Source organism: Furipterus horrens, unplaced genomic scaffold, assembly GCF_987537825.1.
Source record: "Furipterus horrens unplaced genomic scaffold, mFurHor1.1.pri manual_scaffold_4, whole genome shotgun sequence".
In the NCBI taxonomy this organism is placed as follows: domain Eukaryota; kingdom Metazoa; phylum Chordata; class Mammalia; order Chiroptera; family Furipteridae; genus Furipterus; species Furipterus horrens.
The window spans coordinates 190,176,261-190,200,703 of NW_028327174.1; the positions used below are offsets into that span (position 1 = coordinate 190,176,261).

General features: G+C 46.4%; 1 protein-coding gene across 3 annotated transcripts in view; it reads right to left on the reverse strand.

The window, feature by feature from the left end:
• ASTN2 (astrotactin 2) overlaps nucleotides 1–24,443 on the reverse strand; it is an 839,367-nt gene that overhangs the window by 517,349 nt on the left and 297,575 nt on the right. For all 3 annotated transcript variants that reach the window (XM_090274637.1, XM_090274635.1, XM_090274634.1), the window contains one exon: nucleotides 13,295–13,402. In XM_090274637.1, coding sequence (XP_090130763.1) covers nucleotides 13,295–13,402 — 108 coding nt within the window. The remainder of the gene's footprint in view (nucleotides 1–13,294; nucleotides 13,403–24,443) is intronic.

Consider the following 24,443-nt stretch of genomic DNA (forward strand, 5'->3'; position numbering starts at 1 on the left):
CTCGAAGGCAGCAGCCCCAACACCGAGCTCAGCCCTTTCTCTCCTGAAGATCTGCTGGTCCCCCTTCCCCAGCATCGAGACTCTCTCTGCCTCCTGCGCCAGAACCGAGGGCTCACCTCCAGCAACCCTCCCCTCCTTAGAGCCAGGCAGTCACCAGGTTCCGGCTGCAGGTTAATGCCTCACAGGCAGCCAGCCCTTCCCACGCTCTCCCAGGGTGCCCTCCTTCCACCCAGATCCTTCCTACTGGCTACTCTCCTCCAGTCCTGCTCCTTCCTCCAGCTGTTTCTCCACTGTGGGAAGAGCCATCTTCCTAAAACAGAAACAGGATGATGGCTCTTTGTTCTTCCAAAACCTTCCTGGGCGCCCCATTTCACATAGGTTCAAATGTAAGCTCTCTTGGGCTTGCGTGGCAGTACCTCAGTTTAGGCCCTGGCTACCTCTCATTCATCCTTAATGCTGGTTTCCCTCCGAGATGCCTTTCACACGTGAGTTCCCTCTATCATTCCTCCAGGGGCCCTTCTCACAATCTCAAGTGCTATATTCATTTACGTGTTTTTCTGTGAAGTACTCTTGCCCTCTCGTTTTCTCCCTGGCGAGACTATAAGCTTCATGAGGGCAGCCACATTATGCGTTTCTTTCCCACTATCAATCTGGTCATTAGTATCGCGTCTCAACAGAATTAGATATTTAGATATTTAGTAAACGAAATAAATGAACTTGACATTCAAAGCCTTTCCCAATCTGGGTCAATGCACCCTTCTCAGCCTTTTCTCTCACTATCTTCCTTCATATACCTTATGACACGTGATTCTGTTTAGTCACTACATAAATCCCATAAAGGATTATCCCTTCCATTTTTGAGAGGAGGAAACTGAGGCCTGGAACGTCAACTAACTTGTCCAAGATCGCCCAGACGAAGAGTCAGGGCTAAATGAGGTCATGCGCACAAGTACCTTCACAGCACTTGGCACACCGCAGGTGACTGTGCCCAGCATGTTCTCTGTGTCTTGGGGAGGGGTTCTTCCCGGTAAGAGAATGCTGGTCATCCCACAGGACTGCGAAGAGTGTTCACACCTGGGGCTGGGTGTGGACGGTCAGACTCCCACCGTGCAAGGAAAAAGGGGGAGAAATCCCACTGCTCCTCGCTGAAACACAAGAAAACGAGCAAGACTGATCATTCCTTCTCCCTGGTGTAAGCAACTGAAAATGACATGTTTGCTTTATCGCCTCTGGTCTCCCATTTGGTTCCTGACAGCCGTCTCCCTCCTTTCGAGGCCGGGTTGTCAAAGGCTGAGCTGGTTTTCACGGCAAAGAAGGAGGAGAACTGAAAACAATTTAAACAATATTTCGGCGCCGCCACAGGCTTGGGAGGGAGGTTTTGAAGTTGTCTGGCTCCCTCACTGCATTCAAGAAACCCTCATTTGCCAAGTCTACTTGATGTTTCTGCAGGTTGGGAAGAGATAGTCTGGAAGGGACCTTTAAGAGAAAAAAAGAAAAAGAAAAACCACCACAAAAGAAACCTATGTCTGTTTCCTCTGAGGTTTGAAAGACAGAGAAGAAAGACATCAGACAGCTTTTATTTAGCCCAATACAATTTCTAAATACATAATTTTTTCTCTAATATCTCATTAAATAGGGCCAAATGTAGGCATAGATCAAAGCTAGGGTTTTGCATTTTCCTGTCCTTTCAGTAAGAGAAATCCGAATTCTGGTCTCACCTTCCCATGAGGGGAAACAGAATCTCTCCAAAGAGCCTGAAGGAACTCCTGGAACGTTCTGGAGGAAGTAATTCACCTACTACAAATCACAGTGGGCTAACTACCAGGGCAAGGCTTACGATAAAGAGGGAAGGCGTGAAAATCTATGGCATTCTCCTGGGGACAACCCCAGGGTTTTGTGACAATATAACTGAGGGCCAACTGAAATTGAGTTCAAGCCTCCTAATGAACAAACGAACAAATGATCAAAATAGAACCAGGGGCATGGAAGAGTCAGACTGACAGTGACCAGCTGGGAGGGGGGAGGGGAAAGAAGGGAAAGGGGCTAGTCAAGGAACATGTATAAGTGACCCAAGGACATGGATAACAGGGTGGGGATTGACTGTGGGAGCAGGGGGGATGGGCGGGGCAGGGGTAAACAATGGGGAAAATGGGACAACTGTAATAGAAAAAAATTTTAAATAAATAAAATTTAAAAAATAAATATAAAAATAAAAAAAAAACAACCATGTATATAAATATATAAAGCAAGAAAGAAATTGGGTTCAAGCCTCAGTCTCAGAGCTTATTGACTCTATGCCCTGGGAGAAGTTTTCTGCCTGGTTTCAGTGGCATTGTTTTAGACAGGTAGCGTTGGATAGGAAAAGTCAGTGACCAGGCAATAGACCTGGCACAGAAGCGACATTCAATAAGTGGTCACTCCCATTGTTATTCCTCTCATTATTGTTATTCTCAAGTTGCTGTCTTGGGTAAAGGAGGGTAGACTCCATGGGAGCCCAGTGTCAAACTAGGAACAGGGATTTTCTGTTGACCAATGTGGCAAGGAAGTTGTAGAGTGGTGGTTTTCAGCTCTGGCTGGAAACCGGAATTTGGCAACTGCAGAGTAGTAGCCAGACCCTCTGGGCAGACGATGCCATGTCATGGGTCTGAGACAGGTACCTGGAACTGGCTACTTTTATTTATTTATTTTTAATCCGTACCCGAGGGCATTTCTTTCATCGCTTTTCAGAGAGAGAGGAAGAGAGAGAGAAACATCAATATGAGAGAAAGCATCCATCGGTTGCCTCCCGTACCCGCCCAGGCCAGGGATCTGCACCCAGACTGGCAGGGATCTGAGCCCAGACTGTGGATTAAATGCACAGCGTAGGTATGTGCCCTGACTGGGACCCTTCAGTTATTGGATGACGCTCCAACCTACTGAACCACACCAGCCGGGGCTGGAACTGGCTATTATAAAAAAGCTTTCCAAGTGATTCTGAGGTTAATTTAGGCTGAAGAACTACCTAGCTCTAAGGCCCTAAATATCCATCCTCCCCAGCTGACCTTGTCTTCTGTTGCTGGAAGAGATCTTGTGCCTGGAGCCTTGGAGTTTGTGAATTGCTTTGTCCCCAGTCCAGCGCATCATTCTCTAGGAAAGATTCTAGGTTGCCTGGGCTATTTCTAGGAAAAGGTGTGTGGCCAGGTTCTTACTTCTTATTGACAGTTATTCTCGGGGATAGCTGGTATGTATTTAACACTGGGCTCTCTGAGGAAGAAGGGGAAACATCCATTGCAGTATTTGCCAATTCCTATGGTGGAAATACTTCTGCCATGCTTGATTATAAGCTCCAGACTTGACACCACTCACAGCAAAGTCAGGAGTGATGAGTAAAATGGTCTCTCATCAAATGATAGCAGTTGCCTCCAGCATAGCATCAGAAGTTTTCCTTCCCACATGCTTCCCTAACTGACCCAATACCAGGACCCTCACTGTTGGTGGTGCCCTTGGGAGACTTGGTCCCCACGGATGCTGCTATTATTTTCTCCACACTGAACTAACTTCTCAGTGCCTGAGCTGGGTCTGACCACCTCCATTTCTGAGTCGAAATCCTCTGAGGCTGATCCTCCCTGAAGAGGTAAGAGTTGAGAGCAAAAGTTTTGCAGGGATCTGATCAGGTTTCTGTACCAGCACAGATGTGGGTATATGCCAAGTATTGTGGTATGCCTTTTATATGCATTATCTCAACCATATAATGGTCTGATCAGATTTTGCAATCCAATAGCTGAAGTTCAAATCCCAACTGCCCTACCTCACAGTAGCCTCTGTGACCTCTCTACGTCTCAGTCCCCTTATCTGTAAACTGGAGGTAAAAGCAGACCCTTCTCACAGGATTGTTTAGAACCGTGTAAGAGGATGCAGACAAAGAGCACGGGCCAGCCTCCAGAGTTCAATAAATCCAGTGTGCCCGCTTCTGTGCTTTTCTCCTTTCCCCCCTTGCTCTTTCTACCATGAGCTCTCCGAATGGTATTGCTGAGAACTGAGTCTCCAGTTCTACCTCACTGGTTGAGGGAGGGGAAACTGAGGCCAAAGGACTTGCTCAGTTCTTAGAGCCAAACAGGGGTGGCCCCCTCGATGGGAACTCAAGCCTTAGGCCTCCCCATAGTTCCCCGATTTCTCTGTGTCCCTGGTTCCCTCCTTTCCTCAAAAGCTCTCCCAGCACTTGCTCTCCCTGGCTTTCCAGTCAGCCCTAACCTACTCCCGTTGGCCCTGCGCCCATGTCCACACCCTGGGATAACCTGGAAAGCCCACCCTGGAGGTGCTGATGCATTCACTCAGAGGTCCCCCTCTGTCTTGAACCCCAGTCCTGCTGTACTGAGCAGGAGTCCCTGTTGGGCAGGGAGCAGCAGGCCAGGTGGGCGGAAGAAGTAGATAGAAGTAAAGGCCTTGCTTCTGTCCTAAATCCCCCGTACCAGGACCACCTGTTCCACATCCCTGACACCATTCCCTCCCTCCATAGCCTGGGCTTTGGGTCACTCTTTCTAGGTCACTCTCGCTACAGAGGCTTAGAGGATGATTAAATACCAATTGATCTGTCTTCAGTGTTTACTCTTTTGCATAGCAGGTCCCAGCGGACTGCCCTGCAGGTGGGCAGGGGGCAGCCTGCAGATGTGCCAGTGAAGGAGGCTGTCCTCAGACAAAGGTGAAGCGTGGTGCAGGGAAAAGTCATTTCACAATGTCCCCAAGAGGCCCAGATCACCAAATTCATGCTCTTACTGAATATGAATAAGTCTACTTTTTTTTTCCCCCCCAAAGCAAGACCAATTTGCAGGCCAGCACATTGGAAAAAGGCCATGGAGCCGTGCCTGGCTCAGGCACTGATTCGCTGCACTGAACTGGTTACCACTCAGTGAACATTGATCACACGGCAGGAGCACTCGGCTAAGCATGTCTTTTGCACACGGTGTCTCCTTTAATCTTCACAACAAGATGAAGGAAGAGTAGAAGGACTCATACCAGCTGCGTCCTCCTTTACCCAGAGAAACTGTGGTTCAAAGAAGGAAAGTGCCTTGTCCAAAGCCACACAGCGAGGAAAAAGCAAAGCAAGGATTTGAATCCCTGTCTCCTGATTCGGAAGCCTATAATCAACCTAGAAGGACTACTGTTTACTTAATGTTTTAATCTGGAAATAATTTCATACGAATAGAAAAGCTACAAGGATAAGAAGAGCACAAAGAACACCCACATATTGCTCTTTGCCCAGCTTCAGCAATGGTTAACATTTTGCCCCACTAGCTTTGGCATTTGAAAAGGCAACATTGTAACCTTGGGGAAAATGCTTCCCTTCTCTGAGCCTTGGTTTCTATGTGCATGAAACAGAAGACTGGATGGACAGGAATGAAAAAAACCCATGGTTTGATGAGAAGTGATGGATAAAGGATGGGGTGGATACCCTGGTGGTCAAAGCATGGCTCCTGCCTATTTCAACAGCCCAACTTCCGTTATTCCTGAAGCCATAGACTTGGACTCCACTCAGTTTCTGACATCTCTTCCATCCCTACCCGAGTCCTCATACGTGGCAGGTACTCCTCTGTTGGTGCTCAGCTTTCACCCCACTGTTCCCATTTCCTAGAGCCTCTGCTCCATCTCTGAATTCTCAGCATATATTTCAGAACAGTCTCCTACCCTCAATCCCCAAAGGCTGCCTCTTCTGCAAATACGGCTTGAACATTCCCTCACCTGTTCTTTTCCTCCTAAAATATTACTAACTTGTGTGTGCATGCGTGTGTGTGTGTGCATGTTTTGTCAGGTGGGAATCAAAAAGAAAAAGCTTACACATCCATACAAATTAACACAGTGTTGTTTACAATTCAAGAATTCTTATCATGATAGAAAAATCTCAGCTTAAGAATTACCAAAGTAAAAAAAAAAACAAAAAAAACAAAAACTAAAACAAAGAAATAAGCAAAATGAGGGACATTCATGCCCTGGTTCTCTCTGCTGGTGAACTAATTATAATTAGCAAAGCTTTGAGAAAAATACATAGAGTTAGGGATCAGAAAACCTGGGTTTCTAGAACTGGCTGAGCAGCCAGTGGAGGAGAGGAGTGAGGGCCAGAGAGGGAGAGAGACAAGCCCAAGGCCACACAGCCCTCAGCAGAGCTGGGCAGGGAGGCCCATGCTGGGTGCTTACACGGCTGGAACGACCCAGCAGCTGTTTCTGCTCCGCCTCCTGCTCAGCACTGCGCCTGGGGCTGGACAGGCCATCTGCACTTTGCATCTGGACCTTCAATTATACACTAGCTTATCCTGCTCAGCATTGCTTATCTGTGTGAGCTGCATCGTCCCCGAGGAGATTCGGCATCATGCTTAGTAAGGTGTTTATTCCACAAATATAGGTTACACTACAGTCAGCTTCAGACTTGATGACAGGAGGTTATAAATATCCTCGTCTGACAGATAGAACAACTGAGGCTCCAAGACGGCACGTTTGCCAAGGGTCACTGAGTGAGTGAGGGCAAGGGATGCAGGCTTCAATACGTACCCCCTAATCCTGTATCTTTGGCTGTGTGGAGTGTCATCTCTGTAGTAAAGGCAAAATTCTGCCCAGTGGGCTCCTACCATATCCAGCTACTTAATTAGCTTTATAGAACACCATGAAAATTAGCCAACCTCAAGCAAGTGATGGATTAAATGGTTATTTGCTTAACCAAACATAGACGGCTTTGCTTAACAAACAGACTTCTTTAGGCGGCAAGATCGTGGATGATATGAGGTCAGATTCATTTCCCAGATCACTGTGGAAGTTCACTCACGCTTCCTGGACTTGCCCTACAGGTGAGGGCTGCCTGTATGATGCGGAGGGTTTATTTAGGGCACGGGTCAGTGAACTGTTGTCTTGTTGTGTCTTTTGGAATAAAGTTTCATTAGGATATACTTGTGCTCATTCAGGTATGTGGTGTCTACGGCTGCTTTCAAAGGACAGCAGCGGAGTCAAAGAGGGCCAGCAGTCACAGTGTATTGTCTGCAAAGCCAGAAAGTGTTTACTAGTCGGCCATTTGCAGAAATGGCTGCTGACCTAGGAAATCCCACCAGACACATGCGTCTTGGTCTCTCAGTCCCTTTATCTCTCTTCCTTTATGCCACTCACCACGTTGATGACTACAGTTCTTTGCTCCGGGACAGGCTTCCAACTGACCATACCATACACCTTTGAATAACATCCCCATGTTCCTTACCAAGAGCCCAAGGCTCAGAGAAGCCAGGGTTGATGCTCAGACTAGACCATCAATCTCTTCTCCAGTGGCTCTTATTGCACAAAGCAAGATGTGAGCTGATTTAGTTTGGGGTTCAGAATGTTTTCGAGGAAAGGGGGATTTCAGGAGGGAAGAACAAAATTTCTTGAGTGAGTTCTTGGGTGAGTTCCGGAACCATCCATCTCTAGACTTGCTTACTCTGTGACGCAGGGGTTGGCCACTCTATTTTACAGAGGGAAGTGCCTGGGTGTTGAGAGCCCAGCCATACAAAGGAGAGGAGGTCAAGTCAAGATTCATAGCCAGGTCTGGCTGAGCTTAACGCCATTCCTATTTCTTTTATGGGATGTGCTAAAGAGAGAGAGCTGAGTAGGAAAAACCTGTTTGATGTTTACTCTCTTCTCCCGTTCCATGTGCTCTGTCTACCACTGCCCCTCAGCATCTCTCTCTCTGACAGGGAACCTCCTGGACTTGTCACACCTCTTCAAATCCCACACGCTCCGATGTGCTGCTTGAGGAACCCGGGCAGAGCGGGTTTTCCATGTCAGTACTCAGCCCTGTTCCCACTACTAGGCATGTCACCCGGTGACCCTGAGGTGAAGAAGGAGCAGGACAGAGGCCTCATTTCTGCTCCCCAGGAGCAGGGGGGTGGGGGGAGGGAAAGAAGAGTAGACTGATTTCTAGCAAGTGATGATGGAGCGGGAGAAAAGAAGAAGAAGCGACAGAAGAGCAGCGTCCGCCCTGGGCACATACAGTAATCCAGACACTGGGCCAGGCATGTCTTTCATCCCCTCACTAATCATCCATTCATTCGAAAATATGAACTAGCCCAATGCCTACTAGCCACCTCTCCTCGTGTTTGGCACCAGGGATGGAAAGCTGGGCACACATGACAATGCGCCCACCCTCGGGAAGCTTCCGGTTCAGTGGGGCCCACAAACATTGCCCGGAGAGCATACCTGACCATGTGAAACGATACCAGCAATGACCTCTACAGAGGGGAATGAACACGGGAGCTGCTATGGAATGAAGCAGGGAAGTTGGGTGTGGGATGGCTTAGCTGAAGGCATACCCTGTGAGCGGAGATGTCAGAGCGCGTGGGGGTGAGACAAAGGGCAGGGGAAAGAGTTCCAGGAGAGAGTGGTGAAGGAGGTGCTGGCAGGGCCGCACTGGGAGGGCTGGAGGGGAGGCCTGAGCAGGAGGAACAGACAAAAGACTGGGCACATGGGCCGGCACGGCCACTCAGAGGCTTTTAGGTGGTAGGAAGCTCACTTCCTGCCTTCTAAGCAGAGAAGTGACGTGATCCCTATTTACATTTTTTACTGGGTTCGATACAGGTAAGGGAAACCATTGAGAATGTGATTTTAGCAGATTTTAAGCAAAGAATGTAGGTGGCAGGAACTAAGATGGTTGTGACGAAAAAAGGGATAACTTATTGGCAACACTTACAGTTTATAAAGGAGTTGCTCATGTTCCCACTTAATCCTCACAGTTACCCTGAGTGGGAGGTATTGCTGCCCTATTTTAAATATTTAAAATTTTTATTTTAGAGAGAGGAGAAGGGAGGGAAAAAGAGAGGGAGAGAAACATGCATAGGTTGCCTCTTGTACATGCCCTAACTGGGGACCGAACCCGCAACCTAGGCATATGCCCTGACTAAGAATCAAACTGGCGACCTTTCACTTTTGCAGGCTGATGCCCAACCAACTGAGCCACACTGGTTAGGGATGCTACCTCATTTTAAAAACAAGAGTACTGAGAATATTAGCTCATGTCATGTGCGTGGATAAGGACAGAGCCAAACCTGGGCCTAGGTCACTTTGCAGCTTCAACTCTTCCAGGAAGCCCTCCCACATGTCTCTCATGTGCCTCTATCTCCTCTCAAAGCTGGGGCAGTGTGAATCATGGGTAATATCTGGTTATCCATTTCCTTCGAACATCTTCTAACTTCCTCCCCAGCACCACTCAGCCCCCCTGCGGGCTCTAAGAAAGACCTTCACCAGAATTCACTGACTTGCTCTTGGGAACCCCATTTCAACCTCTACATATCGATTGGAAAGGTGAGATCAGAGACAGGCAGTGACTTGGCCAAGGTCACATAGAAAAATGGTGGCAAATCTGAGACTAAAAACCCCTGTTCCTATCACTACTTCCTTCTGAGCACTTCCAAGAGGGCAACAGTTGAATGTCTCGACCCAAGTTCACACAGCCCTCGCTTTGGGGAATGCAGCCCAGGTCCTGTTTTCGGATGGAAAGGATTCAGGTGGGGTGAATTACTATGGATTCCGAGTGCAATGCGATGACTGTTTCCAATCAGCTTAGCGTTCGCCTTTCCTGGTATGTTCATCTCTCTCTTCCTCCACACCATTGCACATCATTGTCCCTTCCGTGTGAGGGCCAGGCTGGCCTTTGGGTAGCCCACGGGAAACATCTGACCCACTGTATTTGCTCAAGAAGAGCTGGGATGGTGGAGGGAAAGGTCAGGGAGAGGCTGGGATAACATGAAGGTAGGCCCAGGGTAAAAGCGTAGCCAACCAAGGTGACAGAAGCCAATCTCATGCCAGGGGCAGGCACTTTCTCCAAAATGAGAACCAGGAAAGGAGAGAGGCATTGGGGATAGAGGAGGCAGAAATGATGCAAAGGGCAGGAGCTAGAAGCCAGGCACCTCTCAGGAGCAGGGGATTCCCACAGACACGCAGCCAGTCCCATTGACCTGAGTGTAAAGGGACCTCAGAGGTCATCCTTTCCCGTGTTTCAGGTGAGAAAACGGAGGCCTGGGTAAGTGGAGGGACTTGACTGAGATCACACAGTGCACTGGCAGCAGACCTGAGATTCACCCACATACTCGGTTCCAGGCTTCTTCCCCAGGAGCTTAACTTCACCGTGGCTTCTTCTCTCCTTCCTTAGACTCACCTGTGTGCTTTACAGATACCAATTACTTTTAATTCTTAGAACAACCCTCTAGAGCTTTAATCTTACTGTCCTTATTTTTCAATTAGGAAGCTGATGGACAGAGAGCTTCATGTTCATATTCAGGATGGCACCACTAGCAAGCGGTAGGACTGGGATTTGAACCTAGGCAGCCCGCTGCAAGAATCCATGCTCCTGCCCTGGCTGGGTGGCTCAGTTTGCTGGAGCGTCATCCCATATAGCAAAATGTTGTGGGTTCGATTCCTGCTCAGTGAATATAACGAGGTTGTGGGTTCGATCCCTGACCAGGGTGTGTATGAAAAGCAACCGACAGATGTTTCTCTCTCGCATACATGGTTCTCTCCTTCTCCTCTCTCTAAAATCAATAAACATACCCTTGAGTGAGGATTTTTTTTTTTTTAAAGAATCCACGTTCTTAGTACTCTCTGTTCCACTGCCCTCTTACCCCACGGACCCCCATACCTCCCCAAGCTCACCTTTGTACTGCGCACTTTTCCCATTAGGGCAGTGAGCCCAGAAGATGCCCGGGCTCCTGCACAGCATATAAAAAACAGCAAAAGGGGTCACAGGCCTTCCCAGGCGGTATCTGTAGGGTGGGGCGTTGGGCTATAAGTTTATTTTGCTGGAGCAGAAGCTTTGCCAGGACCAAGCTCACTCTCTATGCCCAACAAACCACGACAGCAGCAACAGCAGCCACCGCAATAACCTTGACAATGTCAGCTACAGTGTCAGGAATGTGGTCCCTGTGATTCTGCAAAAGGGGGGGGGGGCTGGTAACTTACGTTCAGAGCATCTACACTCGTGATTCCTTCGCTACTCTCTCAACGCCCTTCCCTTGTTGCGTTCTCTTTGCTCGGCCTTTGCTATCATCTAGTATATTTATATTTTGATATGATGTGAGCTGCACAAGGGTAGAGTTTTAAAAAAAATTCTTGCTTGTGTTGCGTTTCCAATGCATAAAACAGTGTCACAGACACAGTTAGTGCTTAACAAATATTTGAAGTACGTTGGGGAAGGAGGGAGGGAGGGAGGGAGAGAGGAAAGGTTCACTAGGAAATAGATGGAGAAATGGGCAGAGATTGGTGGAAAAGAAGAGGAGAAGAGGCAGAAAGAAGAGAGAAGAGAAGAGAGAACACAGAAGAGAAAAAAGAAAAGCCAGAACAATAAAGAGAAGAGAACCATGTTAGAGGAGAGAGGGAAGAAAAGATGAAGGAGGGCAGAAGAATGAAGAAATTAAAACAAACAAGCAAGCAACCAAACTGAGGAGGAAGAGAAATATGTGGGGGAAGCAGCGGTGGTGGGGGCGGGACGTGTCACTAGTGGACAAGGCGGGGAGGACTGAGAGGAAGCACGTGGCGTGGGCGTGCAGCTGGCAAGAGCGCCGGGAGGAAGGCGCGTGGGCAGCACCGCAGCCGGGTGCGCTCACCGCCCTGGAAACGCAGGCAGCCTTTTGGAGTGCACGGAGGCGCTGGGCCACATCATCTATCTCGCGTCCGGCGGCTTGCTTCTTTGGCCTTTTTTAAGTTTAACTCTGACTTCAGAGAGGAGCACTCAGTGATGGATGTTTATCCAATTAGCTATAAATAGCCCAGTGCTGCAGAGGAGACCCACCTCCTCCCTCAGACTGAATTCTGGCAGCTGTTTCGGGGGAGGGAGAAGACAGGTCAAGAATCATCTATCACCACCTTCTAAATCTCCAATGCAGCATATGTACCAGACAGCCGAGACACGGGAAGAAGGGAGAGGCAAGCCTAATTATTCTAATGGCTGAGAGGCTGCAAAAACTTCCTGGCTGATATGGAGACACCCCCACCCCCACCCCACCCCACTGAGGGCCTTTTCAGTGAAAGGCATCAGGAATAGTGAGGTACGGAAAACAACAAGAACTGAACTGACATTAGTAACAACTACTTCTTTTGCCCTTTATATATACCAGGCACCATGATACCTTTTTTAAATAATCATAATCAAAATTTATCTTCAAGTCTCTGAGGCAGTTACAAGACCCACATTACAGATAAGAAAACTGAGGTGTAGGGAAGGTAGATGACTTGCTTAAGGGCAAAAGGAGCCCAGAGAAGCTATGTGATTGGTGCTCTTTAAACACTGTCAGGCATGGGTGCAATGAGCTTCTTCCCCCTCTTCCCAGCTACAAGCACTTCCCCAGCGCACATCTTGGAAAGATCGGAGGGTCATAGGCTGCCACGTGCCTCGATGAGCTGCCTTCATGTTTGCCAGAGGACCCTCGCTTCTTTCCAGAGCCTGGCCTATGTCCGCAGACCTGCCCTTAATCACTGGCACGTTTGTGCCTCAAGTTCTCTTCCAGGAATGTAATCTTGAACTTGGTGGTTTCCTATCCGCATAAAAACACTCAGGGGTGAGGAATTACATTCACAGGTTATTGCCTGAAATATGTCCTATTTTCCCTTCTGAGCATATTTCGCGACGGAGAACCATGGCCCTCGGGCCTTTATGGTGCCCTCCCACAGCGTTGTGATATCTCCTTAGACTGCATGTCATTGTGAGAAATAATCATGCAGTGATACTAATTTCATCTGCTGAAGGCGCAGCCTAGGGAGTCCCATGGTGTCACGTTTATAGGGACCAACTGGGGAACTCTCCCTCTGGTCTCAGCGTCAGTAAGTACCATTTCCTGAATAAACCCTGGTTCTCTCTCATAGCCTCTGCACATTTGACTGCTGAATATGTTTGCTTTGGCCTTTGATTGCTGAAAATATCTAGGTTCAACTGTCAGCTCTTTCTGAGAACAACCCCACAGAAGGGCACGGGTTACCCTGCACTGATTTAACCTGCATTTAAGTAATTTTCCTTTCAATCTCATTCTCTCAGCTACTTCGTTTCCCATGCTGGATTTAAAAAAAAAAACACACACACACACATGCACACAAAAAACTGCATGAACTTAAAAAAAATCATCCCTAAATCCTCTGAAAAGTGAGGTGGTACAAAAAGTTCACAAAGAAAGGACATAATGATATTGTCACAAGTCTAGCAAGGGTTTCAATGCCAAGCTCAGTATCAACTGGACTGGGACCAGGTTGAAAAAGATTCAGTGTCTGTCCCAGGTTTTCCTCCTGCAGACTGGTTCTAGAACCTTCCTAGGGCCTCTGGTACCTTTGCCTCGGCGACGGCTGCGGTACTGCTCTGTGTAGAACGTCAGCTGCGTTTCGTCGTCTGCCTCTGACCCCGATGTCCCCTTGGTTCTGCCAAAGCTGATGCCCCCTGCAAGGAAGCACACTCCATTAGTCATCACCGGCCTCCAGAAGTGCATTAAATCCCTCACCCATCCCAAAGACCAGTGACCCCATCCCTCAGCTGCCTTCTGTAAATCCCAGGTGACCCTGGAGTCAGCCTGATTTATGGAAGGAGTCCAGGCCCTGCGGTGAGGTAGATCTGGGTTCTAACAAGGGCTTGGTAGCCTCAGGGCTGTGTGACCTTAAGGAAGTGTATCCCCTTTCTGGGCCCTGGGTTCCTTCTGCCAAAAATAGGGACAATGGCCACTAACCACGCAGGATTGCTTTAAAGATTAAAGGGGCTATGATATGTAAAATGCCTGGCCCATGGCGGCTGCTAAATAATTGATAGCTATATTTTTGCTCAGCACCATAAGTCTGCCTCTAAGAAAACATCGAGGCAACTTAATTTCACATACATTTCAGTCCAGTGCTTACCAGGCCCAGAGCCAGACGCTGGACATGCAGAGATACAACCTGGGCCTTGCCAACCATGGAACCATAAGCTATTCAGGGTGACAAATGGGATCCCATGGTGCCTTTAACCTAATTCACGGCCATGCTATCCACCCAATGAGGCCCTGGGAATACGGAGGAGAGCACCCCATCACAGCACTGACGACCTGGGAAGTCGTAACGAGGAAGGAAGACTTAGGTCAGGGCTGGAAAGATGGATGGGGCCGCAGTGCTAGGAAATGGAGTTCCAAGGAGAGGCAAGAGCTGGAGCATCTCTGGGTGGGGAGTGTGGGCAGGTGGAGGCCAAGCTGGGTGGAGTGCTGACTGGGCAGGATATGCTGGAGCCACACAGGGGGAGGACCTGAGCGTCACACTGAGGATGGATATCGTGGAAGGTTCTGGAGCAAGAGGATGAGTTCATAGCTGCGCACACCAGGAAGGACACGACAGTGGCATGCAGGCCTCAGAGTGGGTGCCAGGGAGGGCGAGCAGCTAGGAGGCCCTGTGATCACCAGGTGAGAGGAGACAGGGTCTGGGTGAAGCCATGGGTGCTGAGGATGGGGAGGAGGCCTTAGGGCCAAAGGGTCCTTCAGAGGCAAATGCAGAGGGACACAGAGGAAAAAGGGCAATGTAGTCATTCATATGCTATGACAGTTGATTACAAAAATGAGAAAGAAAAAGGGCTTAAAAGAAATATGCTAAATCGAATAGCAGTTAACCCTGTAGGGAGGGATATGCATAACGTTTTATTTCTGTGCTTTATGTATTTTTCAATTGTTACCAAAAAAAAAAAAGCACAGGGTGTGGAAGAACAGGGACTGAAGGATGGGTAAACTCTTTACAATAGAGAGGAAACATTGAGGGCAGAGCTTCAGAGCATGCTGGGGTGCTGGGGGCATGCGGAGGGCAGAGAGAAAGAGGGACTTTGTTTGGGGCTCCAGACACCTACATGAATAGGCTATCCCTGGGAGCAGATTTAAGGATGTGGCAAAAGTGATTGTCCTGGAAGGAGGAGTCAGTGGCTGAAGGACGGAGACAGAGGGAGACCTCTCTTCACTATAAATGTTTCACATCTTTTGAATTAAGCACCAATTACACCTATTACCCATTAAAACTTTTCACCTCAAAAAATACACATTAGAGGGAACCATTATTCAATTCATGAAAGGGCTGACTACGTCATTTCCTCTGGTAGGGTACTGAAATGATGTTCAGTATGCAGAAAGCCAACCTACAGATACTCTTTCCCCCATTCTGTCATAGTGCATTCATTCATTCATTCATTCATTCATGCCAGCAAGCTGTTGAGCAATCTATTCTGTACCTAGAAGATGTCTATACATTATTACATACAATCATCATCATAAGGAAGGTGTAATTAATAAACTGGATAATAAAATAAAGACACAAAGACATACATGGGCAAAGTTACTTGCTGAAAGTCACACAGAAGATGAGTAGGAAAGTTAGGATTCAGGGAGAGTCTGTCCAGCTCCAACTGTGGACTCTCCGGTATGAAGACTGCCTTCCTAGAAACAACTCAAAAGGAAACCTTGGGGAAATCAGATCGTCTCATTTGAAACTCACAGTACTCATAGGAGGGAGGTATCACGAGGCTCACTTTACAGATGAAGCAACCAAGGATTAGAAAAGGAAAATGACTTGCTAATAATGAGGGATGCCCAAGTGCCAATGTCTCTCAGTTTAAAGCTCTATAAAATGGAAAAACTGATACCCGCCCTGCCCCTTCCTGAAGACAGCATGCTGCAATGAGTGGAAATGTGCAAGAAACAACAATGTCTGATCTTTGTCCCCAAATGTGTCCTGTTTTCGGTCCTTGCCCCTTAGCGCAAACCTCCCCAATCCCCAGGAACTAAGGTAGGGCCTGGAGATAGCAGACTGTCCCAATGACACCAGATGCAGCTGCCCATTTAAGGCTCTCCTTGCATGGAGTTGGCGGGGGTCCTGTGGAGACTCTGGATGTGGTGGAAGACAGAACTCTGCAGAAGCCAGTGGGGCTTTTTAAACTGCCATCAAAATATTGTACTGTTACAGAAAAAGGAAGGGAGGGAGGGAGGGAGGGCGGGAAGAAAGAAAAGAGGGAGGGAGAGAGCAAGAGGGAGAATTTTTGTCTATCTACACATAATTCTTGGCAAGGAGAAATAAAGGCATCTGATAAAATAGTTGCCTTCTGTACAGGAAGCATCTGTCAGCCTCCCTGGTGTGTTTTGGGCAGCAGAGAAAATGGGAGGGACCTGTGTCTGTTAGGAGTCTACCCCAGGCCCTTCCCACGTCCTCTTTAATGCCACCTCAAGTATTTTTAAATGTGCCAGCTAAATCCTCCCTTCTTCCCATCCTCTCTCCCAAACAAAGGACCTATTATGCCCCTACCATGATGAGCATGTTGGACAGGATTCATTCCTCATTGGGTTAGCCTACTGGGGGTAATAAAAAACTCACTAGGCAATTTGGATATAATAAGAAAAGTGAACACTTGTACAGCACTATCTCCCTGCCAGGCAGAACCCTTTACATAAATTGACTTGTTTAATCCTTACAGTAACACTAAGAAGTAGGTTACTCTTTTTTATTCCCAGTTTAATGAGTGAGGAAATGTAGGCACAAATAAATTAGGTGATCGTCCCAGGGTCACACAGATTGCAGGGAGCAGAAACACTATTCGAATGCAGACCGGGGCTGCCGAGTCCTCTCTTCAGTCCTCGCTGGTGTGCAGTAACACACGAGTAAACCCCTCGCTGTCCACAGCCATCCCCGTAAGGGAGGCATTGTGAACCCTGTCGTACAGATGAATAAGCCGGGTCTCAGAGAAGTGATGCCAGGTGGTACGGGAGGGAAGTGGAAATGAAATCGGGTCTGCCTACCTGCAAAGCCTGCATCGTTGCTAAAAAACCTGAAAATGCGCGCGCGCCCGTGTGCGTGTGAGCGCGCGTGGAGGCGGAGCGCTAGCAAAAGCTTGATGATCAGACATCGGAGGATCGCCAGGTCTGTTACTTTTGCTCCCAGTGCCAGGGTGCGTTCTCCACCCCGCACTGCGCGTCTCTTGAACCTCTCTGGCTGTGCTGTCGGTGGGAACCCAATCAGGCTTAGCTAGATCCTCGGGAAGTCTTCCTCACTCCTCATGCCCCTGACTACCATGTGGGCTTCTCCGGTTCTCCCTCTAGTCCCACACTTTTGACTCTCACTTCCCTCCTTAAGTTCCAAGGTGCCGTTTTCGGAATGGAAACTGAGGCTCAGCACCAACCTATCCAATAAAAATAGCATGGAAGCCACACATGCAATTTTAAGTGTTCTAGTAGCTACAGTATAAAAGTAAAAATTAATTTTCAGAATATGGTGTATTTAACCCAGTATATTCAAAACACTGTCACTGCAACATGTAATTAATGTAAAAGTATTATTATACTGAAATAGTTTATACATTGTGCACAGTAAATTCCTGAATTCCAGCATATACGTTATGCTTAAAAGCAGATCTCCACAGAGACTAGCCACATGTGCAGTGACCGCCATATTGGGGACAGTTCCAGCCTTACTTCCACAACCACTGTTGCTGAGCATAATTAAGGACCCAGATCTGGGAACAGGAGAGATGAATAAGCCACAGGCCCCACTAAGGTGTTGAATCATTTTTTAATGTGACTTGGATGAAAAACGGTGTAACTCAGATTCCATTAAAAGACAATAACCATTGTCTCTGCCTTAAGGCACTTAAGAGTCTCGCAGGTTTCTACATTGGTTTAATCCATGAGCCGCAAGAGGCAAAGCACTTCTGTAGAAAGAAATCAAGGAATTGAAGTCCGATTTGAATCCTAATTCTTGGTCTCACGTACTAGCTGTGTGGGCTTGGGCAAGGCACCTAACCTCTCTGAACTCATCTTTAACGCTCAGCTCACAAGGTCATTAGGAGGAAAGTTGTCAAGTGCATGTCAACCGCTAACACAAAGAACAAAAAAAGGATGGTGGGGGCCCATTCATGTATTCAATGTTCCCCCAAGTTTGTTAGGAGAAAAGGCAGCACCGAGGGGTGGGATTAGTGACTCCACCTTCCTTCAGAGGCATCATGGGGAGTTGGCAGCCACCCAGGGCATCTAGCCTCTGAATGTCCATAAAATCTGAAAGGACCACAGGCCACTTACAGACTGACTTGGAGAGGACACAGTGGAATGGAAAAGGGCCCCCTCTGCTAGCATGTCAATAGGAAATTGTTGATTTTGTGACCTGAAGTCCAGCCATTAATTATTCATGGCTGCTCGAGTATTTCCATTTAGGAGCTGAGAGAAAGTGAGGATGGTCAGACACTTGCCAGAGAAAACAAGAGGAAGCACAAGGTCCCGTGGCCTTGTTCCATGAGCCCCTGGCTCCTCTGGTCCTGAGTGGTCTGAGATGGAGCCACGAAGACGAGGGGCTAAGCGCACACCACAGTGTGACAGGCACTGCTCCGGGTATTTTGTAGGTAATGCCCCATCTGCACTCCACAAGGGGTCTGAGAGGTAAGAATCATCTCAATGTTGCTAAGGGCAAAGCAACCTTCAGAATCTCAATGTTGCTTATCCAAGATCACACAAATTACAAACAGCACAGCCCCCAAATTTGAACCTAGCTTTTGTCTCATTGAAAACCCTCTGTTCTCATGAAAAGATGAGTCATTAGGGAAATGCAAATCAAAGCCACAAGAAAACAATCACTTTGTATCTATTAGGTTGACCATAATCAACATAATGAGAAAATAATAGGTGTTGGAATGGATGTAGCGAAATCGGGACCCTCACACACTGCTGGTGGGAATGCAAACTGGTGCAGCCATTGCGGAAAATAGTTGGCAGTCATCATAAAATAACACGACCTAGCCATTCTGCCCCTACGGATATCCCAACGAATTAAAGATAGCATATTCCAGTAAATCTTGATACTTGTTAATGAATGTTCACAGCAGCACTATGTACAATAGTGAAAAGGTAGAAAAAAAATCCCAAATGTCCATCAACTGATAAATGGATAAACAAAATGTGGTTGATCTCTACAATGGAATATTATTCAGCCATAAAAAGGGAATGCTGACATGGTACAATGTGGGTGGACACGGATTTTGCAAACATTCCGCTAAGTGAAAGAAGCTAGATATAAAAGGTCACATATCATACAATTCTGTTGATGTAAAGTAGCCAAAATAAGTAAACCCAGAGAGACAGAAAGTCTTGGCTGCCAGGGCAGCGCAGAGGAAGAAGAGAAATAGGAAGTGATGATGAGTGTGCGGTTTCCTTCTGGTGTGATGGAAATGTCTGGATCTATACGGAGGTGACAGTTGCACAACCTTGTGAACCTACTAAACGGCAGCGAATCACAGACTTTAAAATAGTGAATGGTTAATGTCATGTCATGTGAATTTTACCTCAATAAGTAAAACGTTTAAAAAAGTAGACACTGTGTTCTCTTTTTAACATTACAAGACTGAAGACAGAACTGTACAATGGGGGGAATTGCAGAGAGAGAGAGAGAGAGAGGGAGAAAGAGAGAGACAGAGAGAGAGAGAGAGAGAGAGAGAGAGAGAGAGAGAGAGAGCGACAGAGAGAAAGAGAGAGAGAGAAAAGGAGAGAGAGAGAGAGAAAGAGAGAGAGAGAGAGAGAGAGAGAGAGAGAGAGAGAGGAGGCATTCAAGAGCCGTGTTAAAAGGCATTCTGAGTCCTGACCCCAGTGTTTGAGATGGCAGTGGGTGACCATTCAGTCTGTCTTGGACCCAACTGGTCATCTCAAAAAAAAAAAAAAAGAAAGAAAGAAAGAAAGAATTCACAACAACACTTACTCATGCGTTTGTTCATTCATTTAACAATGGTTAACTGAGTGTCCATTCTGTACCAGGCACTGTTCTAGACATTGAGAATACCGCAGTAAGAGATAAAAACTTTCTGACTTTTTGGAGCTAACCTTCTGGTGAGGAGGCAATTAAGATATTCCATGCATGGCGCTAAGCCCGCTAAGGGAACCATCTCAGTTCTGCTGATGAATAAACTGAGATATCCAGAGGTATAAGAGCCTCCCCAAGACGACAGAGATATCTGAGAGCACACTGGGAACCTGAGCCCAAGTACGCCTACCTTCTCTAACTGGGCTGTTTTGTCCACAAACCTGCGCTGCAGCCTCTGGGAGGCTCACCCCTCCACACTCCACCCCCTACTCTCTTGGTAACATGATGGATGGTGGTGACACATTAAATTATTCAGGCTCTGTGTCTTCCTCGAGCTGGTGACAGCAATATTGCATTTTTAGATTGCCCAGAACTGCGCCAGATAGAGAGATATGTAGCTCAGGAATGTAAAAACCCATCTGACCCCCAACCACCCAGGGAATGCAAATGATGCCAGTCCTGGAGAGAGGACAAAAGTAGCTCAAACTGCCAGGACCCCCCAAATCACACAACTCACCCAGTTCTGAGCTCTAGGGCTACACCACAGATGTTCATATGTACCCATCCCTTGGAACGCTCTGACTGCAGCTGCTACCTGCCACGGGGCACTACTATATACCAGGCCCAGTGCCAGGCACGCTAGCCAGATATGTTCCTGTTCTTCCAGATGTGGAGACGGAGGCTGAGCACGGCGAAGATCTTTGTCTGCAGTCATGCAGCCAGCAAGCGGAAGACCTGAATTCAAATGCTGGTTTATTTGATTCCCCCCTAGGAAAGAAGATTCTGCAGTATTCTTGGGATTCACATTGCTTTTTTAAAAAACTGATCTTTATGGCTTAAAAAAAATCCTTATGGTAAAGTATAATTAAACATGATTGTTTATAATTTCAGGAAAAAAAAAAAAAAAGGAAATGACGAGAGGTCCACTTATACGGAACTGAATTAAAAAATGATGGCATATCTCCAAAATAGACTTTTGTGAGACCATTAAATACAGTGATATAGATCTATGTTTATTGATAGGAAAACTCCCAAAAATATACTGTTCAGCGAAAAAAGTATACAGAGAAGAATGAGAAGAAGGATTCCACTCATGTAAATGTATATACAATCGCAGATATTTGGTGTGATTTCCACTGAGCGTGTGTAACAAAAACAAACCCATTGTAAGATGAAAAATAAATAAGAGCAAAGCAGAAGTTATTCTGAGATGTTCATGATGTAGCATCATGAACTTTTAAAAAGCATATTGTGAAACTGTAAGTGCTAAACGACCCTGTTCTAGTTTAAAAATACACACACACATAAAGTATGTAAATGTATGCACACACACACAAAGAAATAAATGTGTTATGGTGCTCTAGTGATTATTTTCTGGATAGTAAGATTGGGGTATTTAAAAAATTCTCCTTACTCTTTCTCATTTGCATTTTTAATTTTCCTCCAATAATATATATATAATGCTTGGTAATAAAAAAAAGACAATCAAAGTTATGTTTATTTTTAAAATAAATTGTTTTCTTTTTTTTAAATAGATTTTCTTTATTGCTGCCGTGTAAGCTCATCCCTCACTTGACCTTTACCGCAATACGGCCATCTCAGAAATGGTCATCTCACTACCCGAGAAGGGTGATATCTCAATTTATCCTCAAATTCTGACTCAAAATACTCTCTATGGAGAAGAAGCCCGCCAATCAAATTTAACTCAGTATCTCATCGAAGTACAGCTTCATCTTCTGGATTATCCCATTGTTCCCTGTGGGAGGCCACGTTTTCCAAAGATGGCCATAACAAAACCTCCCATCCCACATTTTCTTCTGAAATGGGACCTTGGCTACTCCCCATCAAAGAGGGAGATGAATTCCCACCCTTGAATCTGGGCTGCCTTAGGGGTGTGCTTCTCATAAAGAGGCTGCAAATGAAAGGACTCCAGGACTGGGTCACAGAAGGTAATGCAGCTTCTGCCTGGCTACCCTGAAATGCTGACTCTGGAAACCTGCCACTGCAATGTGAGAAATCTGAGCCACATGGAGAGACCAAGTGTAAGTGGTCCAGTCAACAGTCCCAGCTGAGCCTAGCTTTTCAGACATCCGAGTCCAGGCAGAAAAATGCGAGAGAAGAAGCTTCCAGTTGATTCCACACCCCAGCCATCTGAGTTACCCACAGATGTCTGAGTATTTCCAGCTGAGTTCCGGTCATTGTGGAACTGAGATCATCTATCTTCCCTTTCTCATTTATCCATTCATGACCCCTAGAATCCAGGACCATAACAAGACTGTTGTTGCCTTAAGGCACTACCTTCAGGGTGGTGTATTGTGCAGCAGGAGGCAACCAGAACACTCCCCTTGTCCAGTCTTATAAAAACATCCCAACTCCTCCCAACCTGGCATCATGGGGCAGCACTGGGCAATGGAATTATAAAGTAAGTGTCCAGCTACCCAAGTCCTAATTATGTCCTGTTACTAACACACTGTATGATGGAAAAAGATGTTAATATCTAACAAATATTATATAACACTTAATGCACCTTTACTTTCTTCCTAAAGAGAGTGACTCATTGGATCCTCACAATACCTGTATGAGATAAGTGTTATTGTCCCCATTTGAAAGAAAACTGAGGGTCAGAGACACTACAAATGACATGCTCAAGGTCACACAGTTAACAAATGGCAGAGATTAGAACAGAGAGGGAGAAGGTACAAGAGAATAAAAGAGCAGGTGCGGGCCTGTGAGGCTGGCCAAGAATCAAGGTCCCTGCAGTTTCTGCCCTAGACTGTGTCTAGCCTGTTGGAGTCCAGGCTCGGGTAATTCCATGGCCCCATACAGTGGCCCTTCAGCTGGCTGAAGATTGCTCATCTGCCCATTATAATCTTTCCATCCAAACTAAGTATTCCTACTAATACCATCAATATTCATTATATCATGTGCTTCACTATTTTTGGATTATAAAGTCAATGCATGTTAATTATAGAAAATCAGAGCAAATAAAAAAGCCTAAAGAAAATAATAAAGTCAAATACTATCACTTCCAACTGCCTTCTTTTATTCTTAGTTTTTAACCATGCATCTGTACATGATTTTACAACTGGATTTTATTGTCTTGTAATATGAGTCGTCGTCGTCGTCGGCAGCCGTCCGTCTCGAGAGACGATGGTGTAGCTTCTTAAGAGTCTATCTGCACCGCCGAGAATGGTTGTGCAGTCCGACTCGGGAGTGACACGGTATCTGTCTCCTCCCGTGTTGAATCGACATCTTGCGATGACGCTGGAGTGTCCTCTCCAGTGAAGCTGAAGCTACAGAGCCTGGGCAGGGTGATATGGAGGGTCTGCTGTTGCCCATGCAGCAGACACCCCCTCTCTTCGCAGCTGAAGGGTCCAAGGGAAAGACGGAGTCAATACAGCTTGGCTTCAGGTGCGCCGCAGGAGTTGCCGGTGTTGACTACAACGTCAAACCGCCTTAGGGACTCCGGCTCCGGATTTTCTGTCGGGGTTTACTCCCTTAGCCTTTCCCCTGAAGAGGTATGCCGCAAGGCAGCGGAGGTTTTTTGGAGTCAGAGTTTTCCTTCTCTGATGTGCCCTGACTGGAAGATCGAACCAGCGACACTTAGCTCGCAGGCCGACGCTCAATCCACTGAGCCAAACCAGCCAGGGCCTGTAATATGAGTACATCTAGTAAATTTTAAAAAATATCTAAGCATATACCTATTCATTCATTTATGTCAGAAATACATATTGGGATCCAACTACATGCTTTGTACCTTTGCTACTACATAAATTATATACATCTATATGGATATGTATACATCTAGACCTGTACCTAAATTTATATGTATATCAATATCTTCATCTATAACTATATCTATACCTATATCCACCAAAGTATTAATAGTGATTTTCTCTGAATACTGAGATTTTCTTCTTTTTGTTTATCTTTCTCCCTCTCCCTGGAAAATGAACTGAGATCATTTGGGGAATTAAAATTAAGCTAAATAAAATATATCTTATCCATGATCCCATGTCATTAAGTATTGGCTCCGATAACATTTAATGTCTGCAATAGTCTGTTGTATCAATGTATCATCATCTATTTAATCATTTTCCTATTGTTTAAACTTCATATTGTTTCCAATTTTTTCACTACAATATTGTTCCTCGATATATACCTTTCAACACATCCTTGTGCACTCATGTGTAGAATTTTTTGAGAGTACAAAGATGAATTGCTAGGTCAAAGAATATTGACACACTTAATGTTTTTGATCCATGTCAAGATGTCTTCCAGAAAGGTTATACCAATTTCATTTTGATCAGCTGTCTATAGGAGTGATGATTTTGCTACATCCTCTACAACCCTGGGTATTATATCAGGTTTCCAATCTTAGTGACTTAGATATACATCCCATATTTCAAATTTGTTTTTGTTGGATTCTTTTCAACGTATCTCTAGTTGGCTCCAGTCCTTTTTGGGTTTTGATGTCCAGAATTGGCATGATAATCCAGGTGTGATCTGACCCACACAGAGAAGAAATGCACTATCGCCCGCCTCTCCATGAACACATACTTAGAATAATGTAGCCCAGGACTGCTCCTGCTTTACTGGAAGCGGACTGTATTTGATGCGCCATAGGTTCTTTCTTCACAGGCACTGCAAAT